Raw genomic sequence first — 17183 nt, forward strand, 5'->3', positions numbered from 1 at the left:
ATACTGATATGTGCCTGTGTGTCTGAAAATAAAGTTGAATTGCTCCTGCATTGAACGTTTTGTCCCTCTAACTCCGCAGGGCTTTATGGAGCCGGTTTAGCCGGTTATGTGGGATTTCAGCAGAACAGGAAAATCAAGGGAGAACTTGCCCAGGCCTCAGTGTTTGTGTTCCTTAAGGGGACAACAGCTCCAACCGGTTTTCTGGGGAGGAGAGATGAGAGAGAGGAGGGTGTGGGCCATTTTTCCCTCACCTTATTCTCCTCTCTTTCTCTTCATTGTCGGGCTTTCTCTCCCCCTGGCTCTGTACCACTCCGTCCATCTCTGAAGTGTGAGCGAGTGAGCGGCTCCAGGAGTCCTCGGCTGTACGAGGTGAGTTATCATTGATTAAGCCCTGGGTTGTTGGCTGAGGGCGGGCAAAGATTGGCCGACAGGTGGGCAGAGTAGGTGAAGCAATGTGTGGCTGGGAGTGAGGACAAGGAAATGATCATGGCTTTATCAGGGCTTTCATGCTCATTATACAGCGTGTGTGTGTGTGTGTGTGTGTGTGTGTGTGTGTGTGTGTGTGTGTGTGTGTGTGTGTGTGTGTGTGTGTGTGTGTGTGTGTGTGTGTGTGTGTGTGTGTGTGTGTGTGTGTGTGTGTGTGTGTGTCTGTGTGTGTGTGTGTTTGTTTGTGTGTTTGTGAGGGAGTTTTGGGGTTACCACACTTTCTTCACACAGTGTTTTATATATATATATATATATATATATATATATATATATATATATATATATATATATATATATATATATACATATAAAGCTGCTTTTCAATAATAAGATGGAGGCATTCATTACATGCTCATTATGTTGAGGACATTAGAGACAAGATGTGTGTGTGTGTGTGTGTGTGTGTGTGTGTGTGTGTGTGTGTGTGTGTGTGTGTGTGTGTGTGTGTGTGTGTGTGTTTGTGTGTGTGTGTGTGTTGTTCTGTGTTTGTCACAGTTAAAATGAATGAGCTTCCTGAGCGTCACTCTCCACTACTGCTCATTCCAGTGCCATTATTAGTCAGACAAGCTGACAAGCTCTGCGACAATAGCTTACAATGACTTTGTTGACCCTGACAGCTCCATTTGTTACGGACGGCATCAGCTGACACCGTGTGACAGCAGTGAGTGAAATCTGAACACCAAAACTTCCTCTTGCAACTAGGTTTCGATCAAACAACAAACCTCCCAGCGGATGGGATGTGTTTGAGAAAGGCTTACATTAAAGCTGCAGCAGTGAGACATGCAGGCCGGTTGTCATCTACACAGCCTGTATCTCTCTATAGGTGTGTGGCATCCATGGCTGCATATTTCCACATAATGTGGCAATGCTTCTGTTAACAGTAGAAATACAAAAACAATAGATTTGAAGGATGAATACAATACAAATACAAAAATACAAAGTAACTACACAGCAACAAAAGTTAGACACAGTGACGTGTGTGTGTGTTGTGTGTGTGTGTGTGTGTGTGTGTGTGTGTGTGTGTGTGTGTGTGTGTGTGTGTGTGTGTGTATGTTCTTGTTTAACTATATTCGTGGGGTCCAAAAACCAGGAGTCCAGTACTTGTGGGGTCCCGACAGCTTTGTGGGTGCAAAATGCTGGACCCCACAACTTTAAAGGGCTGTTTGCGGGTTGAGACTTGGTTTTAGGATTAGGTATAGAATTAGGTTATGGTTAGAGTAAGGGTTAAGGTTAGGCATTTAGTTGTGATGGTTAAGGTTATGGTAAGGGGCTAGGGAATGCATTATGTCAATGACGGGTCCCCACAAAGATAGTGCCACAAACCTGTGTGTGTGTGTGTGTGTGTGTGTGTGTGTGTGTGTGTGTGTGTGTGTGTGTGTGTGTGTGTGTGTGTGTGTGTGTGTGTGTGTGTGTGTGTGTGTGTGTGTAAGACAGGTCTTTTCTTGCCCTGCTGAGGTGATCCGAACAGCCACTTGCCTGACATATCCTGACATGTCGAGAGAGCCGCATTCACACTGATCAAAATGCTAAATATCATTCAATGCGTGTATTTGTGCTAAAGGGTGATCATGTGAGTGAGTGAGTGAGTGAGTGAGTGAGTGAGTGAGTGAGTGCAAAAAGACATTAACCTGTTTGCATTGAGACCTTCACTCAACACATGATCTTAATATGCCACTGTGTAAGAAGTGATACAGGTTTTTACATTGACACATGCACACGCTGTAAAAGCTTTGTTTTATTTTTTTACTTTTTTAACTGCTCACTTGCATCCCAGATCTTGCAGGACCAGTTCAGCTAGTTTTCAATCATCCTCGATATAACAAAAAACGTGCGCCCACATTTGTGTACCAGGGAAGGCTTATATGTGCAGCACCACATGCTGCTGCACTTCCTCAGCACAACGCAGTCCTCAGGCTATAACGCCCAAGCGCTTGATGACTCACTGATTTAATATTATTTTCACACTCCATAAGTAGTTAAAAGTTTTAATACTTAATAAAAGTGTTGACTTTAGGCAGGTGTTAGATGTGTGCGTGCGTGCGTGCGTGCGTGCGTGCGTGCGTGCGTGCGTGTGTGTGTGTGTGTGTTTGGGGGGAGGCAACATTGGAGGCAACCTACCACAAACTTTCTTGCATTACAGTTATAGTATCATTTTGTGTAAGCAAAACATATTTTAAGCAGAATATCAGTTTTTAAACCTGTCCCATCTGTGCTCTCTGATTGACTGAGTGCATTGAGGTCGCTTCCTTTGTTTTTCGTTCTATGGCAGGTGGCCAGTGATAAGGTGCAATGCCGCCACCTAGACCAAGGTGGCTGATCTGCTAGGTAGCTTTTAAGGAAACCCATTGACAGGAAAAAAAGGAATCCTGTAACAGTTCTGAGTTCTTACATCACCTCACTTAGGACTACAGTATTTTCTTTAGAGCTATGATGAAAACATGTTTCATTCATTATTTGAATTATTACGACTCTTTTTAATAAACTGTCTGTACACTTACAAAGTTCTCAATGCTTCAATTTACATGTAGGGACCCTCATTATGCTACCGTGGAAGTGTGGTGCTATTTTGAGCCTTTTTAGTGGTATCGAAATAGAGATTTCTTTTTACTTTTGCATGCCCCGACGACTAGCGTTATAAGCTAATTAGCGGTTTGCGCTAAAACTGGCCACATTCGATTAGCATGAAAACATATCCCAGAGAACGGTCGACTCGGTACCCATGTGTTATTAACCCCTAGGTTCATTTTGCACTGGAATTGTCCTTTAAGCAGATTTAGGGTATGTGAATGGTTGTAGTGTCATGTCAGGTCAAGTCGTCTTTATACATCGAAAAGGACATTTCAGTTTAAAAGCATTCTATGCAATTTCTTTCAAAAAAATATGGAAAAACATGTTTTGTATGTCTTTTATTGTACAATCAGACTGAGGTAAAAGGAGATCACCAAAGCAATGGAGTGCTTCAACAACGTACTCCTCAAACTGCGGGAGATCCACGAGCGAGAAGTGGAGGGTGAGTGGAAATCATGAAAACAACAGTCACTGGTAACAGAAACAAAAAAGAGGGATACGTTGTAATGCAGCTGTAATACAGGAAAGCAGTATCTCATATCATCTGCAAGAATTAGAACCAGGTGTGCTGTGTTTTTTTTTTCACTCCCAGGTTGGCAGGGGAAAATCCAAGAGCTGTCCAACAAAAAGGGCTGGTGAGTAGATTATTTACCTGATGTCTCTCCATGATCATGTTTAGACAACGCTGACAAGATATTCAAGCAAGGGCGTATCTTTGGGTTCAACATTGGAGGGGGTTCGGGATCTCGACTTTTGAGCAAAATTGAAATTTTGGTCATCAAACACTTGAACGCTAGCCAGTTTTGATTTTTGTACTTACTTGTAAATTACGACTATGTATTCAAGTTTAGCTATGCACAAGTTCAGCCACTGTGGGAGCCGTGCCGTCTTTGTGGACCAGGCAGACGTGCTGGTCCTGCACCTGGCCCTCTTTTCCCCGTTGTCGAGTTTAGCTCGCAAGGAAGCTCATGTTTCAACAAGTCATTCAGTCTAATACTGAGTCACAAAATCTTCGTTTCGTTTTTCCTTAGAACCAGTGAAAAAGAAGAATTGGCAAAGGGGGTGGGGATATCTTTTGATTATTGATACAATGGAGTTGATTCAAGAAAGTCTTTGAGTTCATTTTCAATGTAGTGGAAACAAGTGAAATCATGTCATCCCCATCAAAACTTTGTTCCACTTAATCTGTCTCAATGCCTGATTAACTAACGTAAAGATGCACAGTTGTCAACATGTACAAAGTGTGGGTCAAGTAGAAAATATCTAGGTTTTGTCATACCTGTCAAAATCTGATTGACTGATCTGCCTCAATGTCATGCCATCCCTAGTCTCGCATTACCAGATCTAGCTTCCTGTGGAGGAAGATTCTGGCCCCTCCACACATACACTCCTGGATAGGTGAAAAAATTTAACTTTTGGGTTGATCGCATTTTTATAAACCAATCACAATCGTGTTGGGCGGCGCTAAGCTCCGGACGCAGCGACGGTGGCTCTGCAAAAAATAGTCTCGGAAAAAATTTGTTTTTGGTGGAACATTTGCAACCCGCAAAAGAAAACTGTACACACAAAACAGTAACGTGAGCTATATAAATTAGTTGTATGCATGGTTAAACGTCATTTGCTCTCTCCAGTGAATCGCCGTATGTACTTCGACCAAACCAAATAATCTTAAAACAACATGATTCATCTTTTACAAATAACACAGCGGCTTAAAAACCTTACAATGTCAAAAAAAAAGCTTGTTTCGTCTAAGATACGACTCAAAACAAATGGTTTAGAAAATGTCACTTATCAAGATATTTAAGATGCATCGTCTAAAAATGTCCCTATTTCTCACAGAAATATTACTTGTTAGATTGTGTCTTAAATTAAGTTATTATCAGATATTTTGACTAGAAATTCGATGAATATACTAGGGACGATTTTGTTTTTTCGCGGTTTATGGCTGATTAGCATACTTGCCAACTTCCAGACATCATAGCTTGAATCAGGGGTCTTAAACGTTTTTCAGGCCAAGGATCCCTTAACTGAAAGAGAGACGGAGCAGAGACCCCCTTACTACATGAAGTCGCATGTTAAACTGGGCCTACAATAACGTGTAGGGCAGCCTAAAGCCTGTACCTTTTTTTGCATTGAATATTAAGCTATTCATTTTTATAAAATCATGCCAACAATTAATGTGGCACACATCTGTGGATGGACTTAGGGACTACCTTGACTATAGGCCAGTAAGCAGTGGGGATATATATATTTGCTAATAATATGTTGGATTCATGTTGAGTTTTTTTTATAAATAAAAAAAAAAAAACTGTTGAAGATCCCTGGCTTAAATGATGGCAATAAATCACCCAGAGTTCACTTAAAAAGTTGAAACCGTTCAAGTGTGAAAGCTGAGTGTAACTGTTCCTGTTTGTTTGGTGACCTATCGAAATCAAACAGTGATGGTCGTGCAGAGAACAGATCAGTGATGAACTGGATCAGCAGCTCCTGAGGCAGGTTGAGGCAGGTTGAATTCCCTCAGCTGGCTCACAAACACAGTGTTGTTGAGCAATGGCGAATGATGTTGAGTTCAGTGTTGGGAGGGGGGCTCCTCCTAAAGTCCATCCATCAACTTAAAGTACATTTTGGTAATGACACTCCTGTACTTCTGTACTTGTATAAGTAACATTTTGAATGTAGTCACACTTTTTATAGCGTGTTCTTGATCATTTTACTAATATGAATGATCTGATGTCCTCGTCCACCGCTGGAAAAGAGGAGTGTAATACAGGGAGCTGGAACATAAAAATGCAGCAACAGCTTTGAAACTAGGAGGAAATTAAATATAGTATTGGAAACCTGATTCTTCAGACACACTACATGTCAAGACAACTTTATTTATATAGCACATTTCATACACACTTTAGTAAAATGCAACACAATGTGTTTTACATACAAATGATAATAATAATAATAATAATAATAATAATAATAATAATAATAATAATAATAATAATAATTGATTAATTGGTTTGAGTAATTTATTTGATTCCAGCTACTTAAATGGGAATATTTCTTAGTTTCTTAACTCTTCTGTGACAGTAAACTGAATATCTTTGAGCTTTGGACAAAACAACACTTGAAGTACATCATCATCTTGGGTTTTGGTAAACTCTGATTGACATTTCTCACCATTTTCAGAAATTTTATAGACCAAACAACTAATCGATTAAATCAAGAAAATAATCGACAGATTAATCGACAAGGAAAATAATCGCTCGCGCCAAGAGGTTAGCCATAGACTGTTTTAAAGAGAAATGTTTGTGTTCAGTATCATACGGCCCGCCAAAGGGTCCAATCAGGCCCACTAGATGAGAAGTAATTCATCCCATTTCAATTTCTTTTTCGTTAATTTACAACTTTAATCTTAGAAATTCTGAGCTTTTTCTCAGAATATTACCCCTCTTTCCCAGGTCCGAAAAAAACTACTAAAACTACTACTATAACTATTTTACCTACAGCGGCCTTAAGAATGCTGTCGTTGCAGAAGCAACTTGCGTTTGAAACTGATAAAGTTTCTGATCTTTCTGGAGTGGTTTACTGGTCTGGCCCACTTGAGATCAAATTAGGGGGATGTGGCCCATGAACAAAAATGACTTTGATACCCCTGAGGGTTCTTGATGGTTTGTGTGTAATGAGTATGTTTTTTTATATACTGAGGTGCAAGGCCAATTATAGTCTTGTCTTAATGTTCCAGAAAAGACGTATAATTCTGTTTATCACTGATCATAAAAAGACTGACATGCTATCTGTTTGGCATTCATTCTGACAGCAGACAAATAATCTTGTTTTGTGTGTGTGTGTGTGTGTGTGTGTGTGTGTGTGTGTGTGTGTGTGTGTGTGTGTGTGCGTGCGCGCGTGTGTCTATACATGCATGTAAATAGTGATACAAAGCGCATGGAGGAACTGTTCACCAAAAACCAGCAGATGAAAGAACAGCAGAGATTACTCATCGAGAACATCAAGACACTGGAAAACAGGTACTGATGTTACATTCTGCTTTTGTCTTGCATTTGGTTTACAACATGTAAACTAGTGATCATACCAGACCAAGTAGCTGCAAAGCCCTTGAGTGTATTGAACTGAGAAACAGGTGTGGCTGGAACGATCACCCCAAGAGCTATTTGATGCTTCAATTTTTTTAAACCATGCCAAGAAAATTGTGAGAGACGATACGCATATCCTGAATGACAATTTTAAATTATTACCTTCGGGAAGGAGGTATAGGGTCTTGATGTGCAGGTCTAATAGACTAAAAAACTCTTTTGTTCCTACTGCAATCAAGGCGCTAAATAGAAATGAAATACTGTGAACTGACTTCTTGTGCTTTTTTTTTTTAAACTTATCTTATTTGTTTTAACGGATGCTGTATTGTGTGAATGATCTATTATTGTGTTTTGTGTTTTTTCGATCATGTGTTTTATGTACTTTGATCATGTTGCTTTGCATGACTAGACTATGCACGGTGTCCAAGACAAATTTCCCAGTGATGGGACTAATAAAGTATAAAGTAAGTACTAGAATGAACTTAAACTTTTAATTTGATGGTAATAATGGTGAAACAAACACTAACACATATTGGAATGGTAGCACAAGTAGAGAAGAGCACACACAGTATAATGTCAGTAACACAGCAATATCTATTTAAAGTTTGCTAAGATAGCTACCACAAACTACTAGTCATACTGGAGCAAGTAAGGCATGTGTGGCATATAGCGAGTGTATTGAATTAAGCCCATTTGACCCATTTTCAAAAAGTTTCTATAATTGTAAAAATAAAAAATACATGGATGGTTCCATACAACACTCTTCACAAGTAAAATAAATGATCAGTTCATTACTTTCATTGAATTTGGGTGTTTTATTCAATTTTATAGCATTTAAAAAAAGAATGATAAAAGAACGTTGAAAAAAGTGACAAAAATGTCAGAAAAAGCTTTAAAAACGTTGAAAAAACGAAACCGTAAAAACAGAAGTGCAGAAAACATCGGAGAAAGTGACAAAACCGTCGGGGAAAGTAACAAAAAGGTTGCAAAAAATGAAAAAAATAATGAGAAAAGCGACAAAAGAAGACGACCAAAACATTCCAAAAAAAGTTTCAAATTTTAAATTTTGACCCAGAAAAACAAAACGCTGCATGATCGACGGGAAGACAACACAAGGGTTAACCAATGTTGCAATTAAATAACCCGTACACCGTTTCATTTGTCAAAGGTACTGCAGAATGTGTTATTCCGTCTCGCTTCAATGGATTGTTAAATGTGTGTTTAATGTGAACATTATCATTTTTAAATCATGTTTCTGATGTTGTGTAGGCTGAGGGCGGGGCTGTGTGACAGATGTACGGTAACTCAGGAGGTAGCCAAGAGAAGACAGATGGAATTTGAAGCCTCGCAGATACAAAGCCTCCAGCACATCTCTCTACTGGGTAGTCTGTTTATGTCTGTCTGTCAAATCAGTAAATCAACCTTCTGTGCATTCGTCATCCATTCCTCATCCATAACTTGTCTCTTATGTGTCATATAAGTCTTGCATCAGTACCAAAACATTTTCTTTCTCCATTCAACTCTTCTTTGCCTTCTGGCACTCTTCTATCCATGTGCTTATTTTCCCCTAAAAATACATTTTAGAGGCGACTGTGTTGTGCGGTGCTCTGATCATGACTTGTGGTCTGTGTTGTAGCGGGGGAGATGACCAACATGAAAAAGGAGAACAAGAGACTTAGAGATGAGCTCAGGAATTTAAGAGCAGCACTCGAGTGAGTATATGGTGTTTTATTAGAAAGTTTTAGGATGAGTCAACTTCATATGATAGATAAGAAACCTTTATTGTCATTATATTACAATGAATTCAACAGAAGTGTGGATGCCCCCTCCCAGCAGTGCTTAAAACTTGTAAGGGTTAAGGTTAGGGTTATGAATTGGGGGTTAGGGTTAACTTTTAAGTTAAAAGAATCAGGCTTCTATCTAGAGGAGGCTCTAAACAAGTTGTTCTTAATTTTGAGTACATGTCTGTTATTACTCAAAGTATTTTGCATATATATCAACACATTTCGCCCATATGACAAACATCATAACAAGCATTCAAAGAGGAGCTCCATGACAACTCTTAGGAGTTGATTGTGATCTGCCTGAGAGCGATTTCTCACACAGCGACTATGCAATTCTGTTTGTGTAGCAGAGCTCACAGTGACCACTCCTCCAATAGGAGCAGCACCCCAGACATCAAACCAACCACCCCACCTGACTATTCACCCTCGTCTGGACCTGACGCCCTCCTCGCTATGGCAACGAGCAGGGCCAGTCACCAGCCAGCAGGGGGCAATGTTGCATTGAAAACTGAGGCCAACCAAAGAACTGAAGGTGAGAATGAGGAAGAAGGGTGTTTGTTTGTTTGTTTGTTAATTATCATTCTAAACTTCTTACATAAGTTCATGTCTGTGTTTCTGATCCAACAGAAAGTGTACACAGACAATTGAGAGGGATGAACGGAAGCCAATTCGTAAGTTTCTAAATCAACTACCTCTCAAAAGCATACCCATTAAAATGCAATTTTTAACCATTTATCTGTTGCATGCACATGTCAACGAAATAATGTAACATTTGGCTGTTAGCTTAGCTTAGCATAACAAGTGGAAACAGTGGGAAACAAAGGTTTAACCCCCCCGTCAAGCCTTAGTCTTAGGCAAGGAAACAACCTAAGAGGCTTTACGAACGCTCCGAAATTATCCCCTTAGCATAGGTAACTATTTAGCATAAGGGACAAACTTGAGGTAGTTAATGACACCAGGCACTGGTCTTTACGCTAAGCTTTTCAGCTTTTCAGCTGTTTCCAAAATGTCAAACTATTACTTTAATTTGTATGATATTGTATAGCCACATATATGGTCATTTTCTTTTTGTTTCTTTGTCCCTTCTCCACTCTCAAAGGAATCATACAAGCCTCTTTCCTGGAAGACGGAACATAATGTAACCCATGTTGTGGAGAGAAGGTGAGACAAAGGGACATAGGACTATATGAGAGTATGGTAGAGTGTGGGACGGTGAATTGAAAATTAAAAAGGATAAATAAAAAAAACTAATTGTTTTGGGAACTAAAAGAAGAACAATCAGAAGCCACTACTCCGCTTCAATCGCTCATATTAAACATTTACAAATCTTTTTGTATTTCCTTACACCACTTGTTACTGAAAAAAAGTAATCATATTATTGTTCCAAAGTAATACATTACTGCCCAACACTGTGGCCCTAATGACCTGCACGGACATTTTAACCTCTACTTTTCTGCCTGGCTTCTGTTTCACATAACTTAGAGCTCAGAGTGCTGAGGAACTGGACCAGCGATCCCCTATCCCTCCTCAAGCTCTCCTTAAGAACTATTCTTTCTCAACCGGTGGAGAAGTGACCCACAGCAGACATGTGCTCCATGCTCCTGTCCCCTGCCGTCCTCAACCAACCAAGAGCAGCCCTGCTTCTGTCCATTGGCCCTTTTCTGAATCCTCTGACTTGGTTACTGCAGCTGCTTCAGCGACTAGTCTGGTGGCGCAACCTTCTTCCAAAACAAACCTGCTACGCTTTCCCAACCTGATCCCAACTAGCCAACATACCAGCTCTAGAAGTCAGGTTTCTGGGCCTCCCTGGAACAAGCAGAGTACCCCTCAACCCCCTGCCAAAGAGCCAACTGTGGTATTCAGGTTGAGAAATATGTCAGAGCAAGATGTCAGAGATGTAGAGTGTCAAACTAAGACCCAGGAGAAAAAAGATATCCCACCATTGAAGACCGAGAGGGACTCTGGAGAGATTAGAGAGGCGTTTGATGGGCCTCTGGACCTATCGGATCATGGAAAGTCCAAATCCAGCCAAATGCCAACAGATGATTCACCCTTAGCCTTACAAACTGGAGAGAGAGTACAGAGTTGCCCTGACAAGGATGGGAAGGCAAATCCACACAGACCGGTACCATCACCGTCTCCTGTCGTCCCTCCCTCATGCCCCTCTATCCCACCAGTCAATCAACAAGAGGAAGAGTCTGCCAGCGACCATAACCACAAGGTAACTTTTTTGGCAAGAAGATTAAAACACATGGGGGTGATGGTAAAGAGGGGACAAACAGGGTTCATGTTATGATAGCCTCGCATTACTAGACCTATCTCCACAGCGCTGCAGAGGAAGGTCTGGATAGGATAAAAATTGGTCAGGGGTTGTTTGCATTTTGTTAAACCAATCAACAATCGTCTTGGGCGGCGCTAAGCTCCGGACGCAGCGACGGTGGCTCTGCAAAATGGTTTGCAAAATTTTGTCCACAGCAATCCCCCTCATCGGTCCGAAAACATCCCAGTTAGAGAGTAAATGCAGGACACATGGTTAAACGTCATTTCCTCTTACCAGTGTGTCACCGTATGTACTTTGTCCAAACCAATCCTCTCATGTTGGTCCCCAAACGTCCCAGGTAGATAGTAAAAACATATTCTTTGTAAATCTTTACAATCATTCCCCCAAAGGAACAAAGCAGGCCTGCCTTGTTGCACAATCCAAATTTTCTTCAAAACTTGCCATTTTCAGCGTGTAACATTAGCTCAGAGGTTCAAGTTGTTGTTCCTCGATGCGACCAGAGTTTAACGTAAACACAAAGAAAGCAGAAGGTGAGGGACAACTGACAGAACTATCCGGTAAATGAACCGTTGTTGATCCAGACTAATGGTATGATGGTCCTGTCACAGCAGGTAATCAAAGAGCAGGAGCAGAAAGAGGAGGCGAATGGGAAGACAGACCAAAGCGGGAACGAGAAGAAGGTGCCTGTCCTCACTATATCATTACGCCCAGGTGAAGAGCTCAGATTCATATGTGTCTGTGTGTGTGCATCCATATATGCCTACTGTGCACAGGTGAATAATACTTACTGGTGTCATGTTTCTGTAACAGTAGTGGCGCTGGAGACTCTGAATTCTGCTCTGCAGAAATCCTTACTGTCAAGTGGCAAGGTACGGTATTTCAAGCCACTAAAGCTACATACAGTTGAGGCTTTGTAAGCATGTGTAAATATGTTTCTAGCTTATTTTCACTTGCTTCCTCTGCTTCATCGCAGTCATCGTCGCCAGCAGCTGAGACGAGAAGCAGCTCAGATGAGCAGGACCAGGACGAGAGTGTGTCAGGACAAGAAAACAGCCAGGGCTGCAAGAGAAAGAGGGCGTCTGTGGAGACAGAAACCGACAGAGACTCGGAAACAGACCGTAGGCATCAGCTCACATTTCAAGTCCTTTTGTGTCTTTCTTCCTTTCTTTCTGTCCCTCTTGGGTGTGGTCTTCCAGTCATATCACATTTTGAAAGCTTTATGGAACAAAATGTTTTTTTCCCCACTTGGTCCATATTCATTTCACTTACGTAAATATTGTACTTCCATATTTAAGGGATTGTTCAACATCCCTTAAATATAATACAGTATATAATCCACTTAATAATAGGGAGGTGCCTGAAAACCATGACAAGATGCCTCTCATCATCCAAAGTCTGTTGTTCAACCTGAATCTAATATTGTCAATGCCCAGTATTTTAATCCACACAACCAAACTTAACTCTTGTCAAGAAAGAAAAGAAGCGCATTTCCCAAAATGTCAAACTGTTCTTTTAGATTGCTTAAACTGTCTTTTTGCACTGAAGCCAAAATCCTTTGTGTAAATCTAATGAACTTTGAACGGTATAATTACTTGATCTCAACACTTTGACCCTGTTCACACTTGGTTTTAAAATGTGTTTTAGTGATCCGAACACAAGTGGACAGCCGAGGCACACCAATATCTATTATGCCTCTCCAGCGAAACCATTGTGTTCAGATTTCATTACTGCCTACACAATACAGTAACGTGAGCTATTGAAATTAGCTGGAGACACGGTTAAACCTAATTTGCTCTTACCAGTGTATCGACGTGTGTATTTTCTCCATAGAAAATCGCCGCCAATAGGTCTCAAAATCTCCCAGTTAGATAGCAAATGCTGTAAACATATTCTTTGTAAATCTTTAAAATCATTCCCCGAAAGAACCAAGCGGGCTTGCCTTGTTGCACGATCCAAAGTTTCTTCAAAACTTGCCATTTTCAGCGTTGCTAGCTCGAAGGTTGTTTCCTGAAACAAACAGTTGTCCCAGGCGAGGGACATCCGGCAATTATCCAGTAAATTAACTTTTGTTGATCCAGACTAGTACAGCTGGAGCTATCGCTGTCAGCAGAACCCAACACATCTCCTTCCATAGGGCAACAACGATAGACGGTCACCCAACACTTTGTGTAACTCTTTGTAAAATGAAATCACTAAAAACCACCACATCCTTCATTGATGAAGTATTTTCCTAAAATAGTTAAGTCCTTGTGAAGGATGCATTAGGACACATTACAAAAGATGTGTGAGGAAATGCGGCCCAGACCAACTCGGCAAGGGGTTTGAGTGATCGGATCACAATGCGTCTTGGTGGTCATTTATCGTTGTCAACTTGTGATCCGATGGCCCAAGACGCATTTTAAAATCAAGTGTAAACAGGGTTTTTGACATCTGCTCAGCTGATGGTCTCAATCATTGTCCATCTTACAACTTTCTTCAGTTCGGTCTTTATTTATACATGTAAAAATCTTACCATCATGAAAAATATCTCTCCCACTGTTTCTCCCTCACCAAAAGGAAGTGTTTTCTTTTTTCCCTCACAGACATCCAGCAAGAGAGGAAGATCAGGATCACTTTGAGAACTGAGGGGAAGAGCCCAGGCTAAAGAGCGTGATATCACATTGTGATCTCACGTAAACCTGCAACAAGTGACTTACATATTACTTTGTGTTTGATCTTTAAGTTGATTAGCAAACATTGGAGTATTTGCACCAGCAAACATGGAGCAACCTTCATTAATTTGCATTCATTAGGAGTCGTGTTTCTGGCAACCTGATGAATGTAAGGTAATGTGGGGTTTAAGACCTTTTTTTCTGAAAACAGCTGCCTGCTGTGGCTGAAAATTAAACTGATAAGAGTGGTGAGCCGAAACAGTAAATTTCTGGCCCATAAAATCAAAACAATGACGTTAAACAGTGGTTCTCAAACTTTTTTTTAAAATAGCGTACCCCCTTTGAAATATATAATTTTTTTTTGGGCCAAATACCCCTTCCCAGCGCAAAAATATTTTTGGTAGAAATAAAAAACCTGCTTATGTAAAGAAGCATACATATACAGTACGTACAGAACTGCACTGTACATTGTAACAAAAAACACTTAAATGCTACATTTCAAATATTATATATTTCATTATTATAGAAAACTTATTTTATGCATGACTGATGTTTATTTAATTAATATATATGAAATAATCTCACGTACCCTTTGTACTACTCCAAAGTACCCCTAGGGGTACATGTACTCCCATTTGAAAAACAGACTTAGAGGACGCTAAAAACCAAGCTGCAGCTTTATTTTTTTAGGAAACTACTTGGGTAGTCAACATTCAAACTGTAAATTATTTCCGATACATGAAATAGCTCTAACCTTGCAATAACTGGGTCTTGGCAGCAGAAACAACTTTTCACCAGTATATTGTTGATGTGGCAAACGTGTTAGCGAACAGTTGTCTCTTTACACATTCAGCAGACACAGAGCAACATTAGCATTGATTTGGAGTTGTGTTTGTGTCTATATCCACAACGTTCCACCTACCGGATTGCTCCGTTGCCACCAGAAATTCCGCCGGATGTGACTCTTTTCGGCCGGATGTCACTTTTTTTGGCCAGATATCCGTTTCCTTCCGCTTTCTTTCTGTTGTAATTTTAAACTCTGACTATGGTTATCTGCTTCTCAGATCTCTGCAGGGTAAATCCAAACAGCTAGCTAGAATATCTGTCCAATGTTGCACGACTAAAACAACTTTTGAACGAACATGTTCCACCAAAACAAGTTCCTTCCCGAGGCTATTTTTGCAGGAGCACCGTGTCTCCGTCCAGCCCTGAGCACCGCCCAAGACGATTCTGATTGGTTTAAAGAAATGCCAATAAACCAGAGCACGTTTTTCTCCCATCCCGGAATGCTGTGCAGACTAGCGAGACCCTCCTCCGCAGCGCTTGGAGGAAGGTCTGGCAATGCGAGACTGGCCTAGACCTAACCAACTTGCGACCGTATGACGTTAACAAAGCGTGACCGTTACGTCCTATGCTTTAGATATGAGGACGGAAAACGCTCCCATGGGTCGTATTTCCTGCTAATTTCTGAAATGGTCCTGTGTGTCATATTAGAGGGTAGGAATAAACAACATATCTTCGTATGCCGGTTTGGAGGACTTGTTGTGGTGGCTGGCTGCCTGCTGTGGCTGTAAATGACGCTGATCAGAGAAGTGAAAGCAAGTATAGCAACGTTGTTATTTATATAACACGTTGTCATTGATTAAAAGAAATATCACTCTTAGTTCGGCTCTAGTGGTTCTATCACTGGGGTTGAGCATTTTCTCTGTGAAAAAGGTTCTGACTAAGTGCTTTTAACATGAACATTAATATTCTGTCTAGTTTCAGGATATTCAAATATATAGCATTTTCTGAGCTGGAACGTGTGACGTCCCAGTCCATTGTGTTTGATATAACTGGTGAATGTCCAGATTGTGCAAACATAAATCTGAATATGCTAACTGGGACATTCCAATATCAACCAGTGTATTATGTCAACAAAATATTCTATTGATTATTAGGATTGGTAATTATGGAGAAAACTATCTGACATTAGAATCGCCCCAGCTGACGGTAAATATGAATGTACATCCTCTTTAGCAGCTTATAGTTGTTTGGTGGAGAAATGAGACACAGTCATGCTTAGAAAGTCACACATTTTGCAACACAGACCAGCCCATTTTCACAAGATACAACTCAAACAGCATACGGCCAACTGAAGACGAGTGCAAAAACTGAAGGTTTTCTTGTAGAAACATAAGAAATAAATGGCCCGCTTTAAATAAAATAAAAGTATCCCTAACCCTAAAAATAAGTTGAATCTCTCTTCGGTCTTCTATAAGCTGTTGATCAAAATTGATCAACACAACTATTGCTGTGTCATCCAACCCCAAACTAACTTTTGACCTTTGATCTTACATTTCTAATTAAAATCCACTATATTGTTAACAATAAAAACAATTCCATCTAATTAACAATTTGCAGAATTGTCTTTTTTGTTATCTTACAGCCAAACAAATCTGTTGTTTGGGTATCACCTGCTAATGCCTAAACCCGTATTGCTCCTCTCCATTACTCATCTCACACTATACTAATTTTATGTAAGGTGTTTATAATTATTTCACTTTCCTGGCATTACTGCCACAGTCTGGTTATTTTTGCCCCAGAGCCTAACCTCCTCTTAAGTGACCAACAAAGAAGAAAAATAGAAGACAGAAACATGTTCCTCTTCCTCTTTTTCATTTTCAGAATGCTCACATTTTGCAAGTATAAACTTTCCGTTCACAGCTGTGACAGATTGCGGTAAGCCGGATGGATGATAGCGATAAAACACAGTGACAGAGTCAGTTGAAAAACCTTAATTTTTATGATACAGAACTGGAAAGTCAATATGTCCATTCCGTGTAAATATATAAAATATAGTTTTTAATGGAGATGCCCTAATCAATATGCGAAATCAGCCGATTTTTACTCAAAATAAGAGCTTGTTATTTGTCCTTCTTTTCTTTTTTTCAAAATTGTGCACTTTTTTTTATCCTGTGTGTGAAAATGTATGCTGTTTTATTGATTTCTACTGTTTTTATCATGCCTCTTAAATTCCATTAGAGTCCATTAAGTACAATTCTTGGTCAGTGGACAAAATAGCCACCCCCTGCCATTCGCATCTCTCTGTTGATTAAAACGTGATTGACTTTGCTACTGTGTACTAAGTGTACTATTGTGCTTTCACTTTTATAATATGCTAATCTGTCAAGCTAAATGCTGTGTTGTTGTGTGGTCTTAACGGATCTTTTGTTTTTTAGAATGATACAATGTACACTCTTAGAAACTGTTGTCTGAATGCACTACTATTCACATTGAAATAAATGTCTGTTCTTGAATGTTGCTCCCACTATATATGATTCAACTC

At 40.1% G+C, this 17183-nt stretch overlaps 1 protein-coding gene across 2 annotated transcripts; it reads left to right on the forward strand.

Moving 5' to 3' along the window:
- Positions 1 to 240: 240 nt before the first annotated feature.
- Positions 241 to 14804, forward strand: rbbp8l (retinoblastoma binding protein 8-like). 2 transcript variants are annotated; one of them, XM_039801986.1, is made up of 14 exons: positions 241 to 369; positions 3408 to 3496; positions 3647 to 3689; positions 6978 to 7073; positions 8409 to 8521; positions 8776 to 8851; positions 9271 to 9455; positions 9551 to 9594; positions 10023 to 10084; positions 10406 to 11144; positions 11813 to 11915; positions 12015 to 12073; positions 12178 to 12322; positions 13787 to 14804. In XM_039801986.1, exons 2-14 carry the CDS (start codon positions 3436 to 3438, stop codon positions 13846 to 13848), a joined length of 1788 nt encoding a protein of 595 aa, XP_039657920.1. In that variant the 5' UTR covers positions 241 to 369; positions 3408 to 3435; the 3' UTR covers positions 13849 to 14804. The 2 variants fall into 2 exon arrangements, with proteins under 2 accessions (XP_039657920.1, XP_039657921.1); XM_039801987.1 differs by having other exon boundaries at positions 9274 to 9455.
- The last annotated feature ends 2379 nt before the right edge of the window (positions 14805 to 17183 follow it).

This window comes from Perca fluviatilis, chromosome 5 (assembly GCF_010015445.1).
Source record: "Perca fluviatilis chromosome 5, GENO_Pfluv_1.0, whole genome shotgun sequence".
In the NCBI taxonomy this organism is placed as follows: Eukaryota; Metazoa; Chordata; class Actinopteri; order Perciformes; family Percidae; genus Perca; species Perca fluviatilis.